General features: G+C 42.1%; 1 protein-coding gene across 7 annotated transcripts in view; it reads right to left on the bottom strand.

The window, feature by feature from the left end:
• The window catches only part of CALD1 (caldesmon 1), a 162,698-nt gene that overhangs the window by 31,846 nt on the left and 106,776 nt on the right, over positions 1–24,076 (bottom strand). The window contains exon 1 of one of the 7 annotated variants that reach the window (XM_063153790.1): positions 13,775–13,923. The exons of the other annotated variants lie outside the window; for them this stretch is intronic. Coding sequence (XP_063009860.1) covers positions 13,775–13,821 — 47 coding nt within the window. The 5' untranslated portion in view covers positions 13,822–13,923. Of the gene's footprint in view, positions 1–13,774; positions 13,924–24,076 lie in introns of those variants that run through there. 7 annotated transcript variants of the gene reach the window in all.

The raw sequence follows: 24,076 nt of genomic DNA on the forward strand, positions 1-24,076 counted from the left end.
CCTCCAGGAAAGTCCCTGGCTTCTCAAATTACTGGTTCCCATTGAAAATGCAAATTTCAGTTTTGTAGATGTCCAAGATTTCCAATGCCCTGTCTCTTTTCCTTTTTCCTGCTCGTAACAGCAGAGTCCCTTTGGTTTTAGACTCAAGCCCTAAACCTGGGCCTCGCAGTTAGATCCATCTGTACCACCACAGCATCTCTCTGCACAAAGGCAGAATGACTCATGCACCAGCCTATTTTTCTTTTTTCTTTTTTTTCCTCCCTTTCCTCATGGCTTAAAACTGATGATCTGTTTCATAATATGAAATGAAAGCAGATTCTGCAACCACAGCCACATAGCTCTGGTAAATTGCCTCTGAGCACCTCAGCATAAATCCAACACAGGGCTGCAAACATGAAGGGTAAAACCCTTCTGCTACCGAAACAATGTCAAATTTGCCTCCAACGTATATTATATTTAGATAAAAGCGCTTGCTGGAAATGTACCAGGGGGAAAGCACATAATTCTCTCAATATGTGAAGCCTAATGCTCTGCAGTTTTACTGCATAACAATAGACATGGCATTGACCTGCCAGTGAGCAGAGCAGCGTATCCAATCTGTTGTAATTTAGAAGTTTCACATGGAAAAAAAAAAGAAAACAGAATTAAAAAAAAAAAAAAAGCAGAAAACAATAATTGGCCTTCTACCTGATAATTTTTTACTGTTTTCCTTGAAGCTTGGTGGAGTTCACCCAGATCTCTGTTTCCCTGGCCTACGCAAACATGCAAAAAAAGGTGTACAAAACAAGCTTGCTTTTCCAAATGTGGAGAAAGTGGGAGCAAATCCCAATCAGCGTGCATACCACTGTGGTTAATGTGGTATTTGTTGACTCTGGAGCAAATTGCTTGCTGCCACCACCTCCAGCTTTTAGTGCTTTATTGCATATAAAATCCAAAATAATTTGTGCCACAGCCTTACCCAGTAAGTAATATTTCAGGCACATGACTTGAGAACAATGGGCATCTTGCCTAGCTGAGGCATAAGTCAGGCTTTACAGGATTTGCCCTAGAATGCACAATCCACAATTTCTACAAAGACAAATAAGAAGTTTTCTTTCTTGTGGTTTTGGGCTGCTATATTTAATATGGCTTTCAAGGCAGTTTTATATGTCAAATTGCTAGCTTAGTGATTGCATCCAAAATCAAGACCTAACTCAATGTGCAGTTTAGCCCAGTAGCTGCAGCACGCAATATTTTTTGAAAATATGTAGTTTCAACTTTAAAAAAAATGTTTCTGGTGTGGTCTTTTTGTTTTGCTTTTATTTCAAAGCTGCATCCTCAGACATTAGCGAACAAGAAAAAACTGATGATTTCAGGAAAGCACAAACTGAATTTACAATAAATCATGTATGAATTCCTGACCTGGAAACCCAGCCTTCAATTTCATCTGCTCATCTACTTTCACCCTGTTTACCAGCTTTGGAGGCTTCTTTAATGCAGCACTCTAGGAAATAAAGGGCCTCTTAACAAACCAACAATTCCACTTCATTTCCTCCACAAAGATCAACAGGATTGCTGCATTTTAAGCGTGCTGTATTTTAAAGGGAAATGCAGGACCATGAGGATAAGGTTTCATAAACACAAAGCTTCTTTAATTTCAACCTGCTCTTGCTCCACTGAATATCATGCAAGGACAAAGACTAACAAAGTTAACTCAGAGAATCACCTATTTAAGGAATGACACATTAATATCCAAACCAATCTCAGTCACTCACCCTAACCCTCCATCACCCTGCCCAATCTACTCACAATCAATTCCCAGCATATATTCATTCACCATCCACCCTGACAAAACAAGAGATTTGTGAAACTGGAGATGGAACAAGGCTTTGGTTTTCAGAAATGAGAAATTTCTGAGCAGAATTGCCTTTTGCACTCCTGCAGTTTCTTCTCTTTGCAGGGTATAATGAAGGACCACAAGCCAGGACTCTACAGAGGGCGAGTGCTGAAAGGAAGAAAATTCCCAGCATCCCATGGATTGATATCAAGGACAATGCCCACCAGTAGTGCTGGAGCCATCCTGGAAGGAGTTTTTTCATCTATCACTGAAATGCTGCCATGCCTGGTGTGGATCAGGTTGTGGATGGCTTCATACCCAAACCAGAGGTCTCTGATTTAGGGCTGACCCTGAAATTCATGCTGGATTTGGGACAGAGGTACTAAGTGGGGCAGGAAGGAGGAATGTGGAAGCAGGAATAGCAGACTCGGTCTGTAGCACAGGAAGAAGAAACGCCCCTGGACTGTGGGAAGGGAGAGAGGAGACAGACCACAGCAAATGGATGAGGAGCCTCCATCCCTGCAGTGGGGGATGGAGAACATCGATAGAGAAATACTGGGAGAACAGGGAAAAGGGAAACAGGTCCTTCCAGGAATAGCAAGGACAGGGCAAGTGGCTGTCACCAACACCCAACCAGCTCCAGAGGGCTGTCCAGGGCCTGGAAAACCACAACCATGACTGATGGAAGGGAAACTGTAACATAGCAGGGTGTGACTACCCAGGTTATACATCACTCAGTAACCTCCGAAGTGTTCTGTGGTCTGAAACACCTACAAACAGCCCGAGCCCAGCATTTCTGTTGCTTGCTCCATTGAAGGTATGGGTGTTAGCATTAGTCTGGTCTCTGTGAAGCATCAAAACTGCTCTGTCTTTCCCAGGGGACTAGAGGTTGTCATTAAATGACTATTGCTCAGAGCCAGGCAGGTCCCCAAGGATGTCTGCTGCAGCTTTCAGAAATACAGCAAACACTGTGCTGACCAGCCAAATACAAGGCATGTACAGGGAGTCTGGAAAAATACTTTACCAGATAATTCCTCAGATAATAATAGAATAATCTTTTTTTATCCACTCTTCCCAGCACAAAATATGCACTAGAAGGACACAGCCTGAACATAGCACAGCAGACTATTGAAACAAATGCCACAAACAGGATAGCAGACAAAATGCAAGGCCAGAACATGCACCAAAACAGAGCAGACTGTGAACCCTTATGCTAACTGAAATAAACCACTTGAGGGGAAATACGGCATTACAAATACATCCAGTGCTGCAGCATGTGGTGAGTAGAAAAAAAAAAATTAATGAAAAACATTTTCTGGTACTGATTCCCCACGCACACAACTCACGGATGCTGTGCAGGTGTGGATTTTGTTTCAAGGGAAATTCATGGCTGTTTGCTTTTAGCATGGGCAAGCATCTCTCTCTTTCTGAGGTGTTTAAGAAGTCTACTGTCAACAACCAAGGTGATTAGGAGACCCTTTCAGTGAGGCAGCAGAGGAATTATAAGTGCAGATCCCGTCATTTGCTAACAGGATTAGGGGCAGACACATTCCATGAATCCCTGTGAAAGCTAATCCTGATGTGTCTTTCACCTCCATGAAAGGTAAAGAACCCTTCCATAAAACAGGTCTGTACACATCTGCAGGGTCACGTACAGCACTTTGAACAGCACACTAATGGTACAACAATTTGCAGACATCGTATAACAGCACTGTGCAAATTAAACAGCTGGAGGTTTGAAATGCAGCCATTGTAACTACACCCACACAAACACAATAAAATATCCTGCCTTCATCCTTTCAATTAGTTTTCCCTTAGATGTGCTTGTTCTTCTCATATTGGTTCCCTGGAATACTTATTCCAGAGATGTTACTCATAAGAAATTACCAAGCTCAGTACTGGAGATTCTGTCTGGAAAGCTGACTGAGCTCATGAGAGCTGATTAATCACACTGCAAATACAAATCCAAAAGCCACTGTTCTTTAAAAAGGGGGGGAGAGGGACAACAGAACTCCAGCATCCAACAAAAACCACTTCCATTTAAAAGCATCACTAACAAATTATCCACCATTTATAAGCTGTTCACAGAAGTGTCCAGATAAAAACTAGACATCACTAGAAAAGAACAATTTGCTTGCCCTAAAAGTGCCCACAGCCTAGAGACTTCCAAAGGGACATAGGCAGCTGTAAAGAGGCACCTAAAACAGAGAAACTGCCCTGTGGGGATATAGGGACAGGGTACAATATTCAGTGTGATTTCAAACCACAGCAGTTATTATGGCACCCTTGTTGGTGCTGCTGTTGCTAATTTCAGTTTCATTCTGGAACAGCAGCTCCATACAGGAAGTCAGCCAGTAATTGTAATATTTTCAATAGCCAGTCAGTTGCAAAATGCTTTACATAGGTGAGCAACAAGACAGGAGGGACAGCAAGGAGCTGCTGTGATAAGACAGCAATGCAGCCCCTGGAAACAGACTGCAAGGGCTGCTAAAAGAGGATCTGATCCCAAAGGTGAGAGGAGACAAGCCCTGATCGCCACCAGTTTCCATCACCAAGAAGCAAAGCTATCTAACAGATTCAACTGACGTTTTTACAGAGAGGGCCATCAAAAAATTCATCATTAAATGTACACACCCACAGATGTTTAAGCCAAGGCTTCTGGTATAATCCACTAGATTCCAGAAGTGAATGCAGACTGATGGCTATTTCCCCCTTGTTATTATACTAGTTCTTGGCACTGGTTAAATTCTTTCCATCAAAAGATCTCAACATGTTTTACAAATGTTAAGCAATCCTTGCAACCCTTCTGACTTCTGCGTGATGAGTACCATGGCTGTTATAATGCCAGTTTATGGAATGGAAAAACAGATCTATAAATGAACATACTACTTCTAGTCTAAACACAGCAGATTTGGTTTTCTGTTGGCTGCACTACTTCACACCTGCTCCAAAAACCTGTTGACGCTCCAAGGAGCTCTTCCAGCAATTTCTGAAGGGAGTTGTTGTGGGTATGTGGGCTCCTTCCTCCCAGTCCCATCCCCAACAGGTGCACTGTGCTGACTTCCACTGCTGCTCTGACAGAAATCATCCTGAGATAGACATTATCAGGATACCCATGTCCTGATCATGTCAGTGAAAGCCACTGACAGAATTACCCTGAGATGCCTTTTTCTGGCATACTGAACAAAGAGACATGCTCCCCTGAGCTCTCTCTGATGAAGTGATGGCCTGGCTCTGCTCTACATTTTAAATAAAGCCTTCTGTTGCTCATTTCCAAGGTATTTCCAAGTCAGTAGTCTACATTTTTAAAAATATAGTTGTGCCTGCTGGGAAATAGGAAAGGAAGGGCCAAAAGCAAGTTTAACCCAGGGGTTCTTGTGGCCTTGTCACTGCAAAAGCACCTCAGACTTTTCACAGGGGTCAGCAGGGCTCAACACAGTCTGGAACCTTCTGAAGCAGTTGGTTTTGAACTGAGATACACTTAAATGCCTGAAAGTATGAAAGAAATTGGATCATCATTGGGAAACAAGGAGTGGAAACAAGGTGTGGCCTGCTGCCACACCCTTCTGCTTCTCAAGCTTCCACAGGTACAGAAAGCTCAGCCGAACTTGGTGAGGCAGGACTCCCAAAAGCTGATGGAATGAGAAAAACCAGAGAGGTTTTAGTCCTAGAGAAACTGCAGGAAGTCACATGGGAATGCTTCTGTGCATTTCCACAGCTCTCAGTGCTCCCTCTTTGGTCCCACAGGGGAGATGGGACTGACCGGAATTCCAGCCAACCCTTCCAACCCCAGCTCTTGCAGGACTTGGTCTGGATTCAAAGTCAAAACTTCTCTCCTCTCACCTGGACTGCAAGACAGAGTGTTTTGGGGTGTCACTGAGACTTCTGCCACATTTGCACAGCAGATGGATCCCCAGAAATAACACCAGAGAGCAGACTTTACACTTGATCCAGCCATGCACTGCTCATCCAAGTATTCTCTGCCCAGCAATCCATTGTAGCCATTCACAGACACACACCAAGGCCATTGCAAGGGAGGCGCAATTCCATCTGCCCTTTTATCAAAGTTCTCACTGAATTTAAGTCATGCATCCTGAAAGGCACTGAGAGGGGCCAAACCCCAAGCACTGGACAGTAAATTCACATTTAATATACTTTTGTGAAAGTACAACATTTGTAAAGCAAGGATTTGGCAACGTAAAATGACAAATACCTGGCACAACATAGAATTAGGACAAGTGTAAGAGAATTTGAATTCCTACTCACACAGAGTAGGAATTCAACATTTCAAGTTGAAATGTTACCACATTTCAACTGAGATTACTGAGTAAACAAGAACATGGTCGTTATCTATCTGAAGCAGATAACCTTTAGCAGCTACAAGGTAGCAAAAAGGTCTAGGGATCAGCAATACTCTAAATTGAAAAAGTTAAGACTACTCTTAGTTCAAGCTATTAATTCTTAATTAATTTAATTCTTAATTCAAGCTATCTTCATTCTGCCAATGAGGTGCACCTGGATGTACTTAGGGGTGCTTCGGCCAGCTCAAGATGAGCAAGAGACAAAGTGCCAGTGTTGGTGCACAGCTATAATCACCCACAAACAGGTTTTCAGGACATTTGACCAAAGTTTGCTCAAAATACCACCACCCAAAATTGTTCAGAGGCAATAAACATAGGGCTGGGTGAGAGACACTGTCTCCAACCTCAGCACTTCACAGGGTTTTGGGTGAGTTTGAAAGACAGAGAAGAATCCAGGAATTCAGGTAATTAACCCCATGGCTTTCCCAAAATGCCAAAGGACCAAATGCAGCTCTTAGAGATGCAAGAAAGGAATATTTGTTCTCAGCTGAACGGGCTGCAAATTATCACTAAAGCACATGCAGTCAGTGGGAAGATTTCACAGCCATATAGATAAGGACTATGGGAACACCAAGATAGCTCTGCTACAATGTCAAGAGAGTTTTGTGAGTTTGGTAAGCCTTGAGTAAAAGTTATGTTTTCAGAGAACAAAAAAACTGCTTTGCTACAGACTTTATGGCAAATTTAACAGAGGAGCAAGGAGGACGTTAGTCCTCAAACTTCATCTTTCTAAGCAAAGTAAAAATTTAGCTGGTTTTGGAAACAGATGTGGCCTCTGCTAATGAGGCTTTTGGGCTTTTTGCAATCCTGAGAAAGAAAACTGCTGACATGATGTGTCTGACCACTCCTGTTCCAGGAGGAGGGAGATGACTAAGGCCAAGATGCACAACACCATCTTACACACCCAGAGCACATGCCAGTGATTTTCCTCTTGCAGGACAAACAGAATCCTAAAAAAACCCTCAGGCTTCGCAGAGGAAAGATGGGTGTTACACAGAACACACACCCTGATTTAAAAATAGAATTCTTCTTTTATAGACATCAGTGTGCAAGAGAATACAGTGAGGTTGGAACACATTTCATTTGGGTTTTGCAAAATAATCAAATAAACACTATCAAGAGATGACTGAAAGGAAAAATTTAAAAAAGGGGAGAAAGGAAACACATGATAATGGAGAATGCAACTGTAGCTCATGGGAGCTAGAAAGCCAGGAACAACCTGAAAATGACCCAAGAGACTGCACAGGTTCCACCATGGCCATGTCAGTGAACATGCAGGACATGATGATAGTAGCACACATCACTGAGTCACAAACTCCACTAAATCAGGTACAACAAAAGAAGTACAAACAAAAAAGCTCAAAACAAACCAACTCAAAACAACAACAAAAAAAAAAAATAAAAAAAAAAACCAAAAAACCCAAACAACAAAAATGCATGGTAAGGAAGAAGCCAGGACAACAACAGTTGTGATGTTAAAAGGTATTTCTGTAATCACACTGCAGCAACTCCAGTGCTGAACGAATTGCAGATGCAATCTGGCAAGCCAAAAAAACCTCCTGTTCAGAAACATGTAATATATTTTTATGCTTAAAAAGGCCTGTGGGCAATTTGGCTTCAGCAAACCAAACAGAAGCCAGAATTTTACATCCTGTACTGTCAAGCGCATTGGTCTCAAGGACACACCTCTAGGACAGGCCTCCACATTTCCAGAAGAATCATGGGAAGAAAAACAAATGCACATGGATGGCTTCTCCAGGAGCTTTTTTTCTCAAATTTTTTAAATACATAGCGCACAATTTAGGAGATATTTCTCAATAATGTTCAGTCTGGAACCAAAATCATCTTTTATTTTTTTGTTCTGTAATACAGCAACATTTGCCTTGAGGATCTGCAGCAGGACCAGATCCTGCTAAAGAGAGGTATAAAGCAGGTTGAAAGTGATCTGAAAAAGATTCAGAGTTCAGAGTGAAACTTCTTGCAGAGAGTTATTCCTCTCCAATTGGTAGGTGAGGTTCTGCTGGAGCCAGTCTTGCTCATGAGAAACTGAATATTTCTCACTGTTGCTTAGTCAAGGTATGTGGAAAAGTGATGGATGGAAATTAAAAAAGAAGACAGAGTTAGCCAAGTCCCTGATCTTCCAGAGAAATGCTGGCTGGTGAAGGGTCTGAATACAAATAAGCATCTTGCATAAATAAAACCCCAAACCCTACCAATCCCCCCCCCCCCCCCCCAAAATTTGTTTATTAAGCTTTTGGGAGTAGCCCACACCTAATGGTGTATCAGTATATTTTGCTTAATGTGAACTGGTACCTCCAACCCTTGCTAATAAAGCTGTTTATTTTCCTTTTCTGCTTTATTATCATCCATTTGTCTTTCACATTCTTTCCATACAGTAAGCTAACCTCAATTATGCCAGGATATGTACTCTAGGATTACTATGGTGGGGAGCAGAGGAAAAAAATGGCTTCACAAGTGATTCCAGCAAATGTACAGTATTCAGAAGAAAATAAGCAAAAGAGTGACAGAGAAAACTGGGTATTTGTGATTAAGTTAACCATTATACCTCCTATAATGAAAGAAACACCAGAGCACCAGGTGGAAAGGGGGCAGCCACTTTACATCAGTTTCAGTCTTTTGCAGCACAAAGTGAATTTAGGCAGAGCCAATACATGGCTTAGTATTCTTTTTCCAAGAGATAAACAGAGACTGAGGAACAAAAAACCCAAAATTCCAGCTTCTGCCCTCATTTGAAACTTTGTTCACCATAATTCAGCCTAAAAGTCAAGGAAATACATTGAGTTCAGATGTGAAGCCTGTACTTAAGCCTGGGATGTGCTGCTCATCTCTGGAATTCAATATGCACATCCAAAGCAATAGGAAGGAAAAAACAGATGAGCCATCAGCTAAATCTTGTAGCTAGTACTTTGCTTCAATAGTGGGTTTTGGAGAAGAGAGAAATTGCATTGAAATACTTTGGAGTACAGTGTGATTTTTCTGACAGCTTCACAAACTGCTTAAATGCTTTAGAGGTAAAAAAAGAAACCCATATGGAAAAGAGTTTTCCAAAGTGCTTGCTGTTCCCCAAAAAGGTGATTACAGCATTGCACTGCTGGACTCACAAAAACGCCTCGTTACCACATCCAGCTTGAGTGTCAGGGTGAGACTGCACAGCAGCAGCTGAGCACTTGTGAAAAGGAGAAGGAAAAGGGGAGGGCAAAGCAAAAGGGGGAGCGGGGGAAGCCCTCCCTGCCTGCCCTGCAAAGGATTTGAGCTGCAGAAAAGAGGAACCGCGTCAGCAAATGCCAAACCAATGCGGTACCTGCCAAACCGCACCTTATCCCTCTCAATCAGCAAAAAAAAAAATCATCCACTGCCTGATTTCTCTTACCTCACCAATAAAGGGATATTTTTTTCCCTTATTTGGACAGTCTCCATGCTGTAAAATTCCGGCTCTAATAAGTGCCTTTAACAATATGTGCTGCACATCAGCACAAAAAGAAAGCAGCGAATAAAAGGAAAGCACAGAAGGAGAATAAAAGGGCTGAGTCCTAAATTAAAAAGGACAGCATCAGCTTAGCTTGGGCTCCAAAATTTGATCATAGATTTTATGAAATGGAGAATTAAAACTGGAATGGATAAATGTATGAAGGCTAACATTATACAGAGATATAATTATAAACTTGGCTCTGCAGCCACTTGTACATGCAAGCTGCCTTACTGAACTCAAGGAGACTTTTTCACCACATTTAAGAGCTTACTTACACATCCCAAAATATAAATCAAATAGTCAGTACATGAAAATAGTGCAATGAAGGGTTTTTCAAATGTTTTTTACAAAGTAAAATGTGGATAGAGTGAAAAGTTACTGTAAGTTGAGCCTCTATGTTTCAATCATTTCAGTGACTGATGGAAGTGTTTTTCTTGGTTACATTTTTAAGCATTGGATTTAATTTACTGGATATAATTGACTTCATCTGCTTTATATGGAAATACGTACATATATATGAACTGAGAAGCAACAAGGGCCTGAAGCAATCACCAGAGAATTTCCCTGAGTTTTTCCTGATTTACTCTGCATTGGGAAGAGGGTGGATGGGCAGCGCAGGTTTGGCGGGAAGGGGGAAGGCAGGGGTATGAAGAAGCAGGATAAAGCTCTACCACCCCCATCCTGCACTGGTTGAACACCTATGCCAACAGTGTGGCTGTGGAGGAGCTATCTGGATTAAAGATCTGCACTAACAATGAATTTTCTAGTTTTGCTGAAGCAGAAGCAAAAACCCTTGTCAGAGTGAAGTGATATGGAAAATGTTCAGGGCTGGTTTTTCCTTTTTTTTTAATTCAGCCTGGAACAGGAAAGTAAATCTTTCATGTAAGTTTTCTTTCTTTTTACTTTTCTCTTTGAAAGGTAGGTGAATTGGAATCAAAAGATTTTCAAAACTCAGAAATTTTTATTTACAAAAACTCACTAATTTCTTATGTAGAAAAAAAAATTAAAAATAAAGTATTTCCTATTCTTTTAATTTAGACAAAGCCAATTTCAGAAACCTGACATGAACTCATAACCAGCTCTGCTCTGAACCATTCTGAAAGAGTTCCGGCCAAAACTCTCCCATATTTCTTAGGTTTTACTAAATTTACCTTTCATCAGAAGCAGTTCTCACAGCTCATTTGAGGCATTTGGACTCACAGCAAGTTCCTGGCCTGAACCAAGGCTTGCACAGGATAGAGAATTTAGCTCAGAATTTTTATAAAACTCTTCCCAGTCACTTGTTCTCTGACAAAACTTTAGATGCTTGATGCTCACAGTCTCAAATTGAGACTGGGGTGGATGCTCCAAACTCCACTCCAGCTTTGTGCTCCTGAGAGCTTTTCTTATGCTGAAAACAACATCTTTCACTGAGGTTTCCCTATAGACCTGTCCTTTCTCTGCCACAGAAATTCCCATTCAAAAATGTTTCAGTTCTTCATGTAGACTTGTCCCTGCTGGGGAAGAGCCACTTTCAGAAATTGAGACTGGGATTCTTTGCTTCCAAACCAGAAAAATAACCTCACTATGGGCAAACATCTTCATATATCTTGTCTGTAGTTATGTGCTTCTTGTATTACCTCAGCAGTGTAAAAAGTCTTTTACAAATTAAGGATCCAGGCCTTTGCCCACTGAGTAACAGGTATGAGGAGCATGGTTAAAAGAGAAGAACGGAAGAAGAAGAAAGCTTCAAGTTAAAATTAACAGCATCAATTTTTGGAGCAGAATTAACCAGACAACACAGTGCCACCAACACCACTGCTATCTGTGGAGGAGTCCTCTTAAACCCCTCTCTTCTCCTAAAAAATTAGCTGAAAACAGTCTTGAGCATCCAGCCAAGATACAGAAAAGATAACCTACAATACAAAGAAAATTCTGCAAAAAACTGAGCTTCCAACAACCAAACTGAAGTTTGAACAGAACTTATCATTTGCTGGAAGAAAATATTGTACCTGTTGGCAAAGAGAACTTCTGTTTTCTCTAGGAACTTGCACAGTAAACACTTTAGTGTCCAGCACAGCAAGCCAAGCCAATCCCTATACATTCATTAAACAGACTTCATGTTTTCAGGCCAACCAGAATTTCTTGGCTCCACTGAGAGCTTCTGCTTTTAATTTCTAGTGTATCAAATGCTAACAGGATTATATTTAGCAATTACAGAATTTTCTACAAATACCACAAGTCCGCTGAAAGCACAGAAAATATCTTTAAGCGAAGCAGATGAAATGATCATATAAAGGGGCCATTAGAGGACATTTGCAAGAAGTTAACAATCACATTGTACCTCATTCAAAATAATGCAATAACAGCCTCCTCCTTTTCCCTGGAGAGTCTCCAGAGAGTGAACTTATAAGGATTTTAATACTCCTTTTCTTTTCCCCTGCAATGAGAAGCCATGAGCCCTTGGAATGATTACGTTATGCCTCAGCCTGGGAAGGGCAGTATTTCATCATGTATTTATTTCTCTGAGCAATGCTTTGAAGAAGCCTTTGTGGGTAATGCTAAAGGTGTCTTCCCTCTTTTGGCCTGAGGTCATGGAGATGTTTGTTACAAGGAAATAAATCAGTTTCCAAGTTCTGGCCACACATTTGAGTTCTCTTCAGAGTCCTTGCCAAAGAGAACTTTGCTTTTCTTCCCCAAGCATGCTCCTGTGAGTCTTGACAAAAGAAACCCATGTCTGGTTTTCAAGGTGTGTCTGCTTTTGTTAGAAGCTGTTACAGGACCCAGGACTCTCAAAATGCAGCAAAACAACACTACAGTAGCTACCCATACTTCAAGAGAAAAGGATTGTTTTCACTAAGGCGGAATTTCACTGATTATAGTGAACTCACTTCACACTCAAGCTAATTTGCTCCCAGCTTTTACTCCCCCAACACATCAGATATGCCAAGTATAAAGGCAGCACACTGTTGGTTCCCTCTCCTGCCCAAAAGGGACTGGAGGAGAATATCTCCCAGCAAGGATATCCAGTGGTCCCCAGTATTTTAAACAAAACAGCCAGACCCTCACACCTCATTAAACCAGGTCCAGCACAGACTAGAAAGGATCTCAAGGTCACCTCAGAGGTCCAGCCTGGACTCAGGGCCAGCTCCCCACATCAGGTATCACAAGGCAATTATATAATTATACATGATTTTTTATATATATATATAATTATGATTACATAATCACTAAAGTGTCCAAATCTCATCCACTTTGCCCTTTCCCCTCCCTTGCTTTCCCCTTGCAGTGAGTACAGAGAAATTGGCGCTCCCTGTTCCCATACAGAACTATGGGAGGGCTGGCTACTGTGGCTTGTGGCTGTGTTTCACCACAGAATACCACACAAAAAAATGCCATCTGACGTGCCCTTAGTTAAATTATTATTTATTATCCAGTTTCTGAAATCACAAGGAAGGATTTCAGATTCCTGGAAGGGACTTCTTGGAGGGGCTGAGTTTCGGAAATCCCTGAGCTCCCTCTCCCTCCAAGAGCACAGGATTTCATCCTGGAAACTCTAAAAACAGGCAGAGAAATCCCAGTTGCTCTTCAAAACCTCTCCCAAGCTTTAAACCAAACCCCTTATATAAATCACAGCAATTTAGAAACATAGCAGTGCCCTGTTTCCTACCCATCAACTCATAAAGCAGACCAACAAAACAATACAGGACAGGAATAAAGCAGATTGTATTACTGGCAATATTACACAGGCTAATTGATTTTCTCCTCTTGCTTTTCCTTCCACATTCAGGCATGAATGTGCCATGAGGACTGTATTTACTCGGTGAATTAAGCAATCTGAGTTATGCGAAAGCTTTCACACTAACTATGAAACTTCTGCAAACTTCCCACCAACAGAACTCCAACTAGCAGCCAGTTCTCTTACCTGCAATCCAGGTAAAAGAAACGCATGAATACAAAGATTTTAGACAACAGAGCACAATATAGCAAAAAAGAAGCAAAATAACCCAATCTGTTGCTTATTTCCCAGTTCAGCCAGCTTCCCAGCTGTTCTGTTCCCCTTGCCATTTGCACCACCCCAGCACCAAAAGGCTGAATCCATACAGATATAACACACTGGCCACTCACTTGGAAAGGCTGGACAAGTTCTGCCTGCAGTGTGATCTGCTGATCATGTCTGCAGAGGATGAATCAGTGCAAGCTGCTGGCAGCTCCAGGGAGCAAATGGACGGATGATCAGGGCGTGGAATGAGATAATAAAAATGCCATTATCCTTTCAGGCATGTGAGGCTCATTGGATGCTCTTTCCAGCCCACAGGTTAACCATTTGGTTGGTGCTGCAGCTCCTGGAATGACACTCTGTATTTGCCTGTTGTCAAGCTCATTATCTCTCTCATATCCCCCTCCCCTCTGCTCTGTGATCCTATGATTATTTTTTTTTTACTGTATTTTCTCTAATAGATCCTCCCCCTCATTTCTGAGCCCCCAGCTACAGAAATTCCTGCAGATTCCCCAGCTGCTCAAGCTGCCTGACAAACTCTTGCTTCCCATTCAGCTTTCACAAGAAGGGATTCTGTTCAGGCAGCTCATCCGAGCAGCTCAGCGCTGCACAGAGGTGTTTTTACAAGTGCTTGCTCACAGGAAAGTCACATTCCAGCCTGCTGAGAGATGAGAGCACCCAGATATAAAATAATGGTCCAGGGAGCAGTGCTCCCTTTTGATAGTAAATCACTGCCTAAGCATTGTGCAGGCACTTTCATCCAGTCTAACTCATGAAAGGTCAGGCTACATCAGACAGCTCAAGACTGAGGGTGATTTCTAAACACAAACAAATCCAGGGAGGTGGGGAGGTGCTGCAAGCTCAATTTGCAGTCAAGGTAAAACCATCTTTTGTTTCACAACAGGATTAAAACCAGGGCTGGAGCTGAACCCAGCCTAACAGACTGTCTGTCCTCAGTGTTCTTCCATGTGAGCAGGGCAGGAAATAGAAATGCAAACAGATTTAAATGGAAGCACCATCATTTACCAGTTTCATATGCTTGGCTCTCATACCCTTTCCCCTCAAAGCCCAAAAATGTGAGCAAACTGGAACCACTCACTGTGCTGTCCTGCAGCTCTTCCACCCCAGGCTGTGATCTTGTTACCCCTCATAAATTACCAGACTGGGTGTGGATGGATCAGCATCCCAAAGGGAAATGTCTGCTGTGAGCTGCCCTGTCTGTGGGGAGGAACATGGGGTTCAGCAGGTGGCACTCTCACCTTGGGGTGACACCCAGGCCACCCTCTGCACAGAGCCATGGACAATGCACAGCCAGGGGAGCAGCAACCCTGACTCCTCTTTCCTCAGAGCTTTCCAGAATCCAACAGCAGCACTTTGCTAGGGACACTGATATTAATTCAAGCTCTGCTTAAGTCGCATAGGCCTTAACGGGTTCTTTTTTCCTCCCAAAAACTCTCTCCACTTTTAATGAGATAGATTCTTTGTGAAAAGTAACAATCCTGTGCTTTATGGAGAGCAGCACTAACAGAACCAGAGGTCACAGTGTCAAACTGCTTCAGGAGAGATATAGGTTGGATATTAGGAAAAAGTTTTCATGGAAGGGATGATAAAGCTCTGGAATGGATGGCTGGTTAGGTGGTGGAGTCACCATCCCTGGGTGTGTTTAACAAAGCCTGGGTCTAGCTGAGGTGATGTCAGGCCATGGGCTGGACTCAATGATCTTGAAGGTCTCTTCCAACCCAGTGTTTCTGTGAATGAAATTCTGTGAATTCAGCTGTGTGTGAATCCAGCAGGTCCCTAAGTTTACAGCAGAACTGGCTCCCCTGAAAGACGCTGAAACACATTGTGCCATGTTGCAACCCCTTGGAAAAGAAGTGGGAGCAGGATCTGAAGCAGCTATAGAGGAAAAGAAGTGGGAGCAAGAGGATCTGAAGCGGCTATAGATCCTTGCACTTCATAATCCCTTGAATATTTGGAAGCCAAATGTTTGTTGTTTACTTCAGCACCTTAACCAAGAGGGATATTTTCAGTACACTGTGGCCCTGAGGTGAAGATCTTGCATATGGAGCAGGAAGAGGCAAATCACCTCCCAGATAATCTCAAAAATTCACATGGGCACCTAAAGCACAAAAACTGACGTGTCTCAACCTGCATTCCTTGTATGTCCTGATGCTTCAGAGATCTAGGACACCAAAACCCCCAAGGAAGGCACTAGAAAGAGGAAAAAAAAAAACTGGAGCAAACAAATGCTAACCACACCAGAGCACTTGTGAGGTGTCATTCATGCCAATGAACTCAAGGCAAATGGCTCCAGCAGAGTGTAAGGTCATCTCTTGCAGCAAGGAAAGGAACTACAGGGCCTTTCCTATTTTCTGACCATTAAAAGCAGTGAAATGAGGAGGAGGAAGGAGACATGAGAGCTTTCCAAAAAGGAAATTATTACAGGGAGGTTCCAATGTCTACTCATACTAACAATAAGAATGTCCAGAGGTCATCCAGAGAGCCACTTAATATTTTGTTTGTTATTTTTACTTTAACCATTCCTGCAGGCAAGGCAGAGTTTTCAGTGAGCTGATCAAAAAAGCCTGTGAACCTTTGTTTCTTTTGAAATGACAGTGAATTTAGAACCTGACAGAGGCACATGTCCAGACCATTACTTTCCATATGTAGCTTATTCCTCTCTGTACATATTTGCCAACAGGGAATTCTCTGTGATGCTCACTGCTCTTGTCCTGTTATTCAAATACCTTCATGTTTCTTTAGCGGTTTGGTCCATGTTGAGGCAATTTTAAAACAGGAAGCTTACAGAAACACACCTGATTGGTTTCAGAGACAGTAAATAGCTCTCCCTGCACTGCCCCTTGTCTGTGCCACAAGTCTGAAAGAAGCAGGCAGACTTGCAGAAAAATTTGCAGAGCTACTGCCATTTTGCAAGAGAACAACTGTTTTTTATGAAAATCCGTTCTAATGACATTAACATCTGCTCCTTATTTGAAGAATATTTTTAACTGTTCCCTCCCTGGGAAAACGAAAGATGCCACAGTTTCTTTCATGTTCTCACGGAGCAGACAAACTCTGCTGGTTTTTTTAAGGTCTGTTCTGAAATGCCCCAATAGAGTTCACTGCAGGGAACTCAGTGGATGCATCTCACAGGGCAAAAAGCATCTGCATTCACCATCCTTGGAGATTTCCTTCTAGGACACTGGCATGTGAGCAGGGAATTTATTTCACAGATGAGCGACACTTTGTGTATTAAATCACTTGCTGAAGGTAAAGCCTGGCAGCTCATACATGAGCTCTTGGAGTGTATCTCTTGAGCACTTACAAAAACAAGACTATGCACTTTGTCATCAAATAATGCTGAGCTGTCTCTTACTATATATATTTTTTCCAAGTCAAGCTGTAAATATCCCAAGTGAAGGAGATTCTGCCATTTCCCAGTCATAAGTTTTCCAAGCTCTTTCAGGATTCAGGACTAAGAATCCATCCTACAGCTATGATATCTATTCTTCCCTTCATTCTTTAACTCCATCCCATATCTATAACTACTTGGGTGCCTATAAAGAGCAGCAGTGTCAAAAAATTTAACATGTTCAATGAAACCTATGAGTACCCAGCTATGTATGTGGATTTATGTATTAAAATACATACTCAAATTGAAATATGTGGGTTTGGGCATCTGCATGTGCAAATCATGGAGCCACACACAAGCAGAATTTGCATGTTCACACTGACACATTACCAGGTAGCAAATGTCTTATCAGAAAACAGAACTATTTGCATAGACAGGTTTTGCAGGATTGGGAGCACAAGCCTTGTACATTAGAATGCAAGAGCCTGCAGCCCACAATTATAAACACATCCAAAATATGGAGCTCCAGATAAGACCCACGTAGAGTCCATGCAGCATTCAGTCCTATCTGATGCCTGCTTTGCTGAGACAGGATGGATTTTGGAAGAGAATTCAATTTTCTCTGACTGTCCTCAGTTTTTGAGGTAATATTATCCTGCTTCTCACATGGAGAAGTTACTGACTGCATGTATGGATGAAACAATAAACAAAACAAACTACAAGACAAGTGTTAAAATCATCTTCCAAGAAGAGCTATCACTGTAAATTGAAACTCGAATAGAAAACCATATTTGCTGGTGTTTGCATTCTCTATCAGTCATTTATGGGGAAATCCAGAAATAAAGCAGCATCATATTTCCTGGGTGTGAGAGACCATTTCCACCAAAGCACAGCTTTTGTTTTCTGTCATGTTTTCACTGTTTCCAAATAAACATGGAGATCCAAACAACAGTCCAGGATGTAACCACCAGGATACAGATAATTTCTGGTCACCAGACAACTGGAATGGAGGAAAGTGTGAGAGGGAAGCAATCACAAAGGCTTTATCACTTCTCCCTATGCCCTGGCACAGGTGAGGGACAGACTCTGGTGCCCTCCTGCTCTGAGCAGGAGCCCATTTCTCTCCCCACTCAATTCCATGCCCAATCTTTTCTGTTTTATGCATTTCAGGGACACATGGCAGTTTTCACAGCAATAAAAAACAATCAATCATTTTGGCTTTCAAACTTTAAAATTTGCTGTCTCTCATTTATACCCGAATCACAATGGCTATTAATAAATTTCAGCTTTACCAGTGTGAAGGATAACACTCAAAGCCCAGACTTGAAGCACTTCTGCTCACAGCCATGTAGGATAATACTTGCAGAGCCCACAACACAGAAAGCTGCATAAAGCTGCCAATAATGCAGATGTAAGCTCTCTTTGCCCCAACTGTTCCTGGCAATAGGTAATTTCAACAACAGGTTTTAATATGAGATTATTGTTGTTTTTAAAATATTGGAGGCATGCTGCAAAGACAACTATTCACTTCAAGCTTGGCCACAAAAGTCAGAAGGAGCCACAATGTGGTAGGTGTGATACAAACACAGATGATGGATGCATCTCCAGGCAAAATAGGCCCTGCCTTGATTTTACTGCTGAGAGGGCATGGGTGGAGGCCTCAGCCACAGCTCCTGAGCAGACAGATCAGTAAACAACAGCAAGCTCAGAGTGTGAAATGTTGGATCTGTTCACCCCTGTGTGCCACTGCATGCCAGCAAGAGCATCCAGTGTCTTGGTCCAGTCTGAATCCAGGCTTTGGGCTTGATCCTTCACTGCTGGGAGAGTTTTATATGAATGTGTGCACACATGCAAACAGCTCTGGGAGGCGAAGAGCTTTTCCTGCTGGGCCAATTTATGGAGACATTCCTGTACCAAAATCTCCTGTCTTACGATACTCCAAATTTAACTGGTGAGCGGTAAAATTCAGAGTATCGTAAGACAGGAGATTTTGGTACAGGAAGGCGTCCATAAATGACCTGTAAATCGGTCATTTACACATGCGCCAGTCAGGATCTCACTTCACAAACAACCCCATAAACTCAGCAAAAGCCATCCAAACTCCATCAAAGGCACCAACTGTTCAACAGTTTATGCCACTTGAACAGCTCAGAGGTATTCAAAATGCAAACTTGACCAGAAACACTCAGTTTGCACCTTTTTTATACCTCAACTGAAAGTGGATCCTCAGCCCAGGCCCCTGCTCCATGCAGGTTAATGCTCAATTATGCAACCCTGTCTGACTGGACCAGTCATTTTTAATATCTGGTGCTGGCCCTTAGGTGTTTTAGGAGCAGCTTTATTTCACTGGCTGCACAGGGATTACCAGCTAACCGGATGCTCCCAGGAACTTTTGGAGAGCAAACAGTGTCAGTTTATTTAATAACTTTCAAAGTGAAACTAAAATCTTGTCCAAATCATGTCTCTTCTGATTTAATTAAAAGGCACCACACATACTGCACTGCTCTGTTAATCATTAACTAAGTTAATTCAAGACAGAAGATGAGTCTTTTCTTTCCTTCAAAAGCCTCCAGCCAGCGGAAAACTTAAAAAAAAATAATTCCAAAAAAGACCAGTACAGTATGATTTTTGTTAGAATGGTCAACACTTCAGTATGCTTTTCCCCTTTCTTCTGTATTTCTGATTCCTACAGGAATGCATGTTAAAAGAGAGGGGCTGGGTTTTTTTCTCTTGCTTGGCAAAATACCTTTCCTAAATTTTCTAAATATTGCCTGGTATTTGCGTCAATATGACAGTCATTGGGCTTGACAGGAATCAGATTGCTAAACCCACACAAAAACTCTTTGGAAATTAGGAGCTAGTTGTACATTCAGTTTCATTCAAATCCACTTTAGCAAACTGGCAGAGGGTGGATCTGAGCTGTCTCTGTTGCTCCTTCCTTCCATGGCTCACTGCAGAGGTTCCTGCAGCACGTTCATCTCCACACTGACTTTGAGACACAGCTCCTGTCTGATAAATCTCCTTAGCACTCCCATCCCAACCCATTTTTAGTTTCCAAGATGAGCTAGCAACATCCAACTTACTCTCCCTGTGCAGCAAGCCTTGCTAGCTTCCTCCAGGGAGGAACCAAACAGGACATTAAATGGTATTAAGTGTGCAACACTCCATGGACTACTCAAGAAACAGGATACATCCAACACCTCTTTTTCCAACAAAGAAGACCAAAACAGAACCACACACACAAAAAAGATTTCTTTCCTTTCTTTTCATTTTAGGGAAACCTAAATATGAACTCTTCCAAGTCTCATCTGTACAATCTAACAGGATTTCCCTCTTGAAAGCAACAAAGGGTAGGGGCTGAACACTTCCACTAGTCCTGTCATATCAGATCAGGACAGTGCTCTATCAAGGCTGGATTCTTGCCTCCAGCCATGGCTCACCCCTAATGTTTTAGAGGAAAGCAGTGGGAAAAGGAAAAAATGCAAACCCCACTGCACCTGGCCCATGGGGCAGAGTTCTCCCTGCACACAGAATTCCTCTCCGCCTGCTCTGCTGGGGCTCTGCCCCATCCAGGCCTTGCAGGCTTTCAAAAGAAGAAAAAAGTGATTTATTGTGTGGTGATAGACATAAAAGGGCACCAAGAAATTAAAACTGAATCACCATAGCACAGGACATAGTCTCAAGCTGCTCCAGGGGGGGTTTAGGTTGGACATTGGGAGGAATTTCTTCACAGAAAATTGGGAGAAATTTCTTCACAGAAAATTGGGAGAAATTTCTTCACTCATGAGACCTTTCTGTGATTAGACCATTAGAAAGGTGATCAGCATGCAGGGAGCTGGTGGAGTCACCATCCCTGGAGGTGTGTAAGAAAAGGCTGGACGTGGCTCTCAGTACCATGGTCTAATTCACTGTGGTACGTGGTCATAGATTGGATTTGATCTCAAAAGCCTTTTCCAAATTAATTTATTCTGTCATAAATGTTCAGTGATGGCATCACAGCATGTGTATCAAGGGCATGATGATCTGAGAGCTTAAATTACTTAAATTTAGCGCAATAAACGACCCAACTATATTTTTTCTTTGCATACTCAAGTGCTAATCCTTATTTCTACACTGAAGTACCTGGAAGCTGTTATAATTTATAAAAACACCATGTGAACAACTCTGATTTTAGGCACTCCAAATCTGCTTCCTAGCTTCTCCTGGAAAATGGCTCTCTGGCCATACCTGACACCACCAGGACAGGACAGGTCTGAGCCAGCTCTCAAGTCCCTGGTTTCTTCCCACCTGCAGCGACAGATGATAGCAGGAAAAGCAGCTGTGAGTGTTTAAGGCAACTGGAAAATGCTGAATTACTTCCCTCTCAGCATCTCTGGAACCCAGCGGCTTGACCACTCTCGCAAGGATCAGCATCCCTGTGCATCTCCTGGGTCTGCCATGTCACTGCACTTTGCCAAACTTGCACCACCCTGTAGGGGTTTCTGGTGTGCTGCAAGAAAAGCTCTGAACCCCAGCTGTTCTTTTGCTCCTCAAAGAACAGGAAAATCCCCTTTTCCCCCACTAAATATAAAAGAAATCCTTGTCAGCCCTCACTGGCTGGGATGGGTTTGCATTCTCTGCAACCTGCCACTAACCAATATCCCCCCTTTAAACTCAGCTCCTCATAGAAACTGAAAAAAATTGGAGAAACTGGCAATGAGAGGCTTAAGAGAAATGTGACAGACAGACTTGTCTTCAAGGAGGTTTAAATAAAATAGCAATGAGAAGATTCAGTGGCAGTCCAGTTTGCAAAGCGAAATATCAACCACTGGCTACAAAGAAAAATAATTTCCTTTTTCCAATGGCAAACCTCCCCTCCAAGATCTGCCAAAAGCTGCAGCCTGAGTTTTAGAGCTGTGGCCATTCTTTCATGCCCTGATGGTGTTTTGTGCCCTGAGACATGGCTTCAGAGTGTCACATTTTATGAATAAACCTCATGGGATGGGAAGGATTCCAGGAACTCCTCCTGCAAAGGCTCTTACAGGATTTGGAGGTTCAGGAGAGATTAAAGCATATGCAGTATTACAAACCTCCTCCCAAAATTAGCCACTATAACAGGAACTTACCCTTCCAATCTAAACAACTTACTTCCAGAAAGTGAATTTTCTATCATTCCAAAGCACAGGCAACTGATGACAACCCTGTTCTTAAGGCATCATCCTCACACTTAGAGAGCTTGTGACATGTCTAGGTTTCCATGGGAATAATTAGAAATATCTCATTAAAATGGCCACCAGACATTTTAGTTCACTAGGGCTCTTCAAAAACATTAAAATAAACATTTCAGAAAAGTCTGAAATAAAGAAATCAGAAGCATTTTCAAAAACTTGACAGGAATTCAAGCACTTCTAATACTTGAGAGCATTTTTTTTTTCTTTTGGGAAAGGTTATCCCTTCAGCTCCAAATGCCAAGGAAGAACCTAAAAGCAGGATGGAAGCATTGAACCACTTGTTCAATTCAAATTCATTTTGGTCTGGCAAAGAGTAAGCTAACATCTATTTCTGTGATGTTCTGTGATTTAACTTAGCTGTTTTTTAATGTTGGAAATACAGAGCTGGGAGAAACTGGAGCAATTCCCAGAGGAGATGCCCCCCTTTGGCAGTGGGAAGGGACAAGCAGGAGGTCCTGCCTCTGAACACCACCATGGACAAAGGCTCCTGCATCACTTGGTGCAATTTAAGTTAACACCCACAACACTTAGGAACTTATACAAAAACAGCCGGCCTGGACCAATTCTGAACCCAAAGATTAATAGATAATAGATATTTTGAGAGTGTAGAAACTGTACAGAAAAGAAACAAGTGTAGATCCTTCGCTGGTATTTTATTTCTATCAGCATTATTTAAAATGCATTCTTCTTAAATACAGTCTTTTTTCCAAACCCCAGCTTTGTCCACACCCTTCCATTTGAATCCCAAACACATTTTTTAAAAGTGTACTTCTTAAAAACACAAAACCCAGACTATATACATCTCAAATAACCCAACCAAATTATGGGATGTTTTCTTTCTCCATTCTTCCTTAGTAGGAAAAATATGAGTAATAATATTGACTAGACAGGAGACTATTTTTATGTTTACATTTTTATAATTTACAAAAACAAAATAGGGACAATTTTTCAACCATTATAACCTTCTGTTATGTTTTTGTCCTCTAAAATATTCCCTGAAAAAGGCTTCTCACCTATGATAAGATATGACATGCAGAATTCCAGGGGATACAAGATTCTTTGGAGAAAGTCAAGAGGCATTGATTGAACTGGGAAGATAAGCCCTGATCCTCAGCTGTAACTGAGTTACTTCTGGTGCACAAAACAAGGCTTAAAAGGTTAAATGTGGCTGTGAGAAGAGCGCAGTGCCTTTTTGTTTTTAGAAACTCCACATTTAATTGAAACTGGAGATAAGGAAAATGATCCTTTGATGAAGGATGAGCCGGGCCTGGCTTTAGGCATTTTCTTATCAAGATGGACATGTTGAGAACCCACCCACCAACATACCAGAAACCACAGCTGGCAAAGGCTGCACAAAGGCATTTCCTGCCTCCTGACTCTCTAGCTGAGGGCCAGATGCTCCACAATCCTTCCTTAAAAGCACAGCTAAAGCAGTGGGAGAGCAGAGCCTTGCCCAGTCTTGCATGGAGCATGGAAAGGCCAGGCAGCATCCCAGCATCAAACAGGCCATGGTTCCTTCCCTGATCCTCAGCTCCCTGTCCTAGTGGGAGCCTGGGCCAAAGAACTGCTTTTCCTACCCCATCACCTCAAAAGTTACAGTTTAATCTTCCCAAGTGTCAACTCTTTAACTTCTTTTCTGCCACTCTCAAGGTCGGGATTGAAGCACTAGAGATGGTATTTCATATTCGGGCCCAAATGTTTATTATTTCTTATCTATATCACAGTCCTACAAGTTGTGAGTTCTACAGCATTCTACTAACAAGCTACAAAATGCCTAACTCTCTTTCCCTACAAGGTCTCTTAGGACTAAACTATCCAATTAAGAAATGACACCTAAATGATTTTTACTTTTAACCTAATAACTAATC

Source organism: Melospiza melodia, chromosome 4, assembly GCF_035770615.1.
Source record: "Melospiza melodia melodia isolate bMelMel2 chromosome 4, bMelMel2.pri, whole genome shotgun sequence".
NCBI lineage: Eukaryota > Metazoa > Chordata > Aves > Passeriformes > Passerellidae > Melospiza > Melospiza melodia.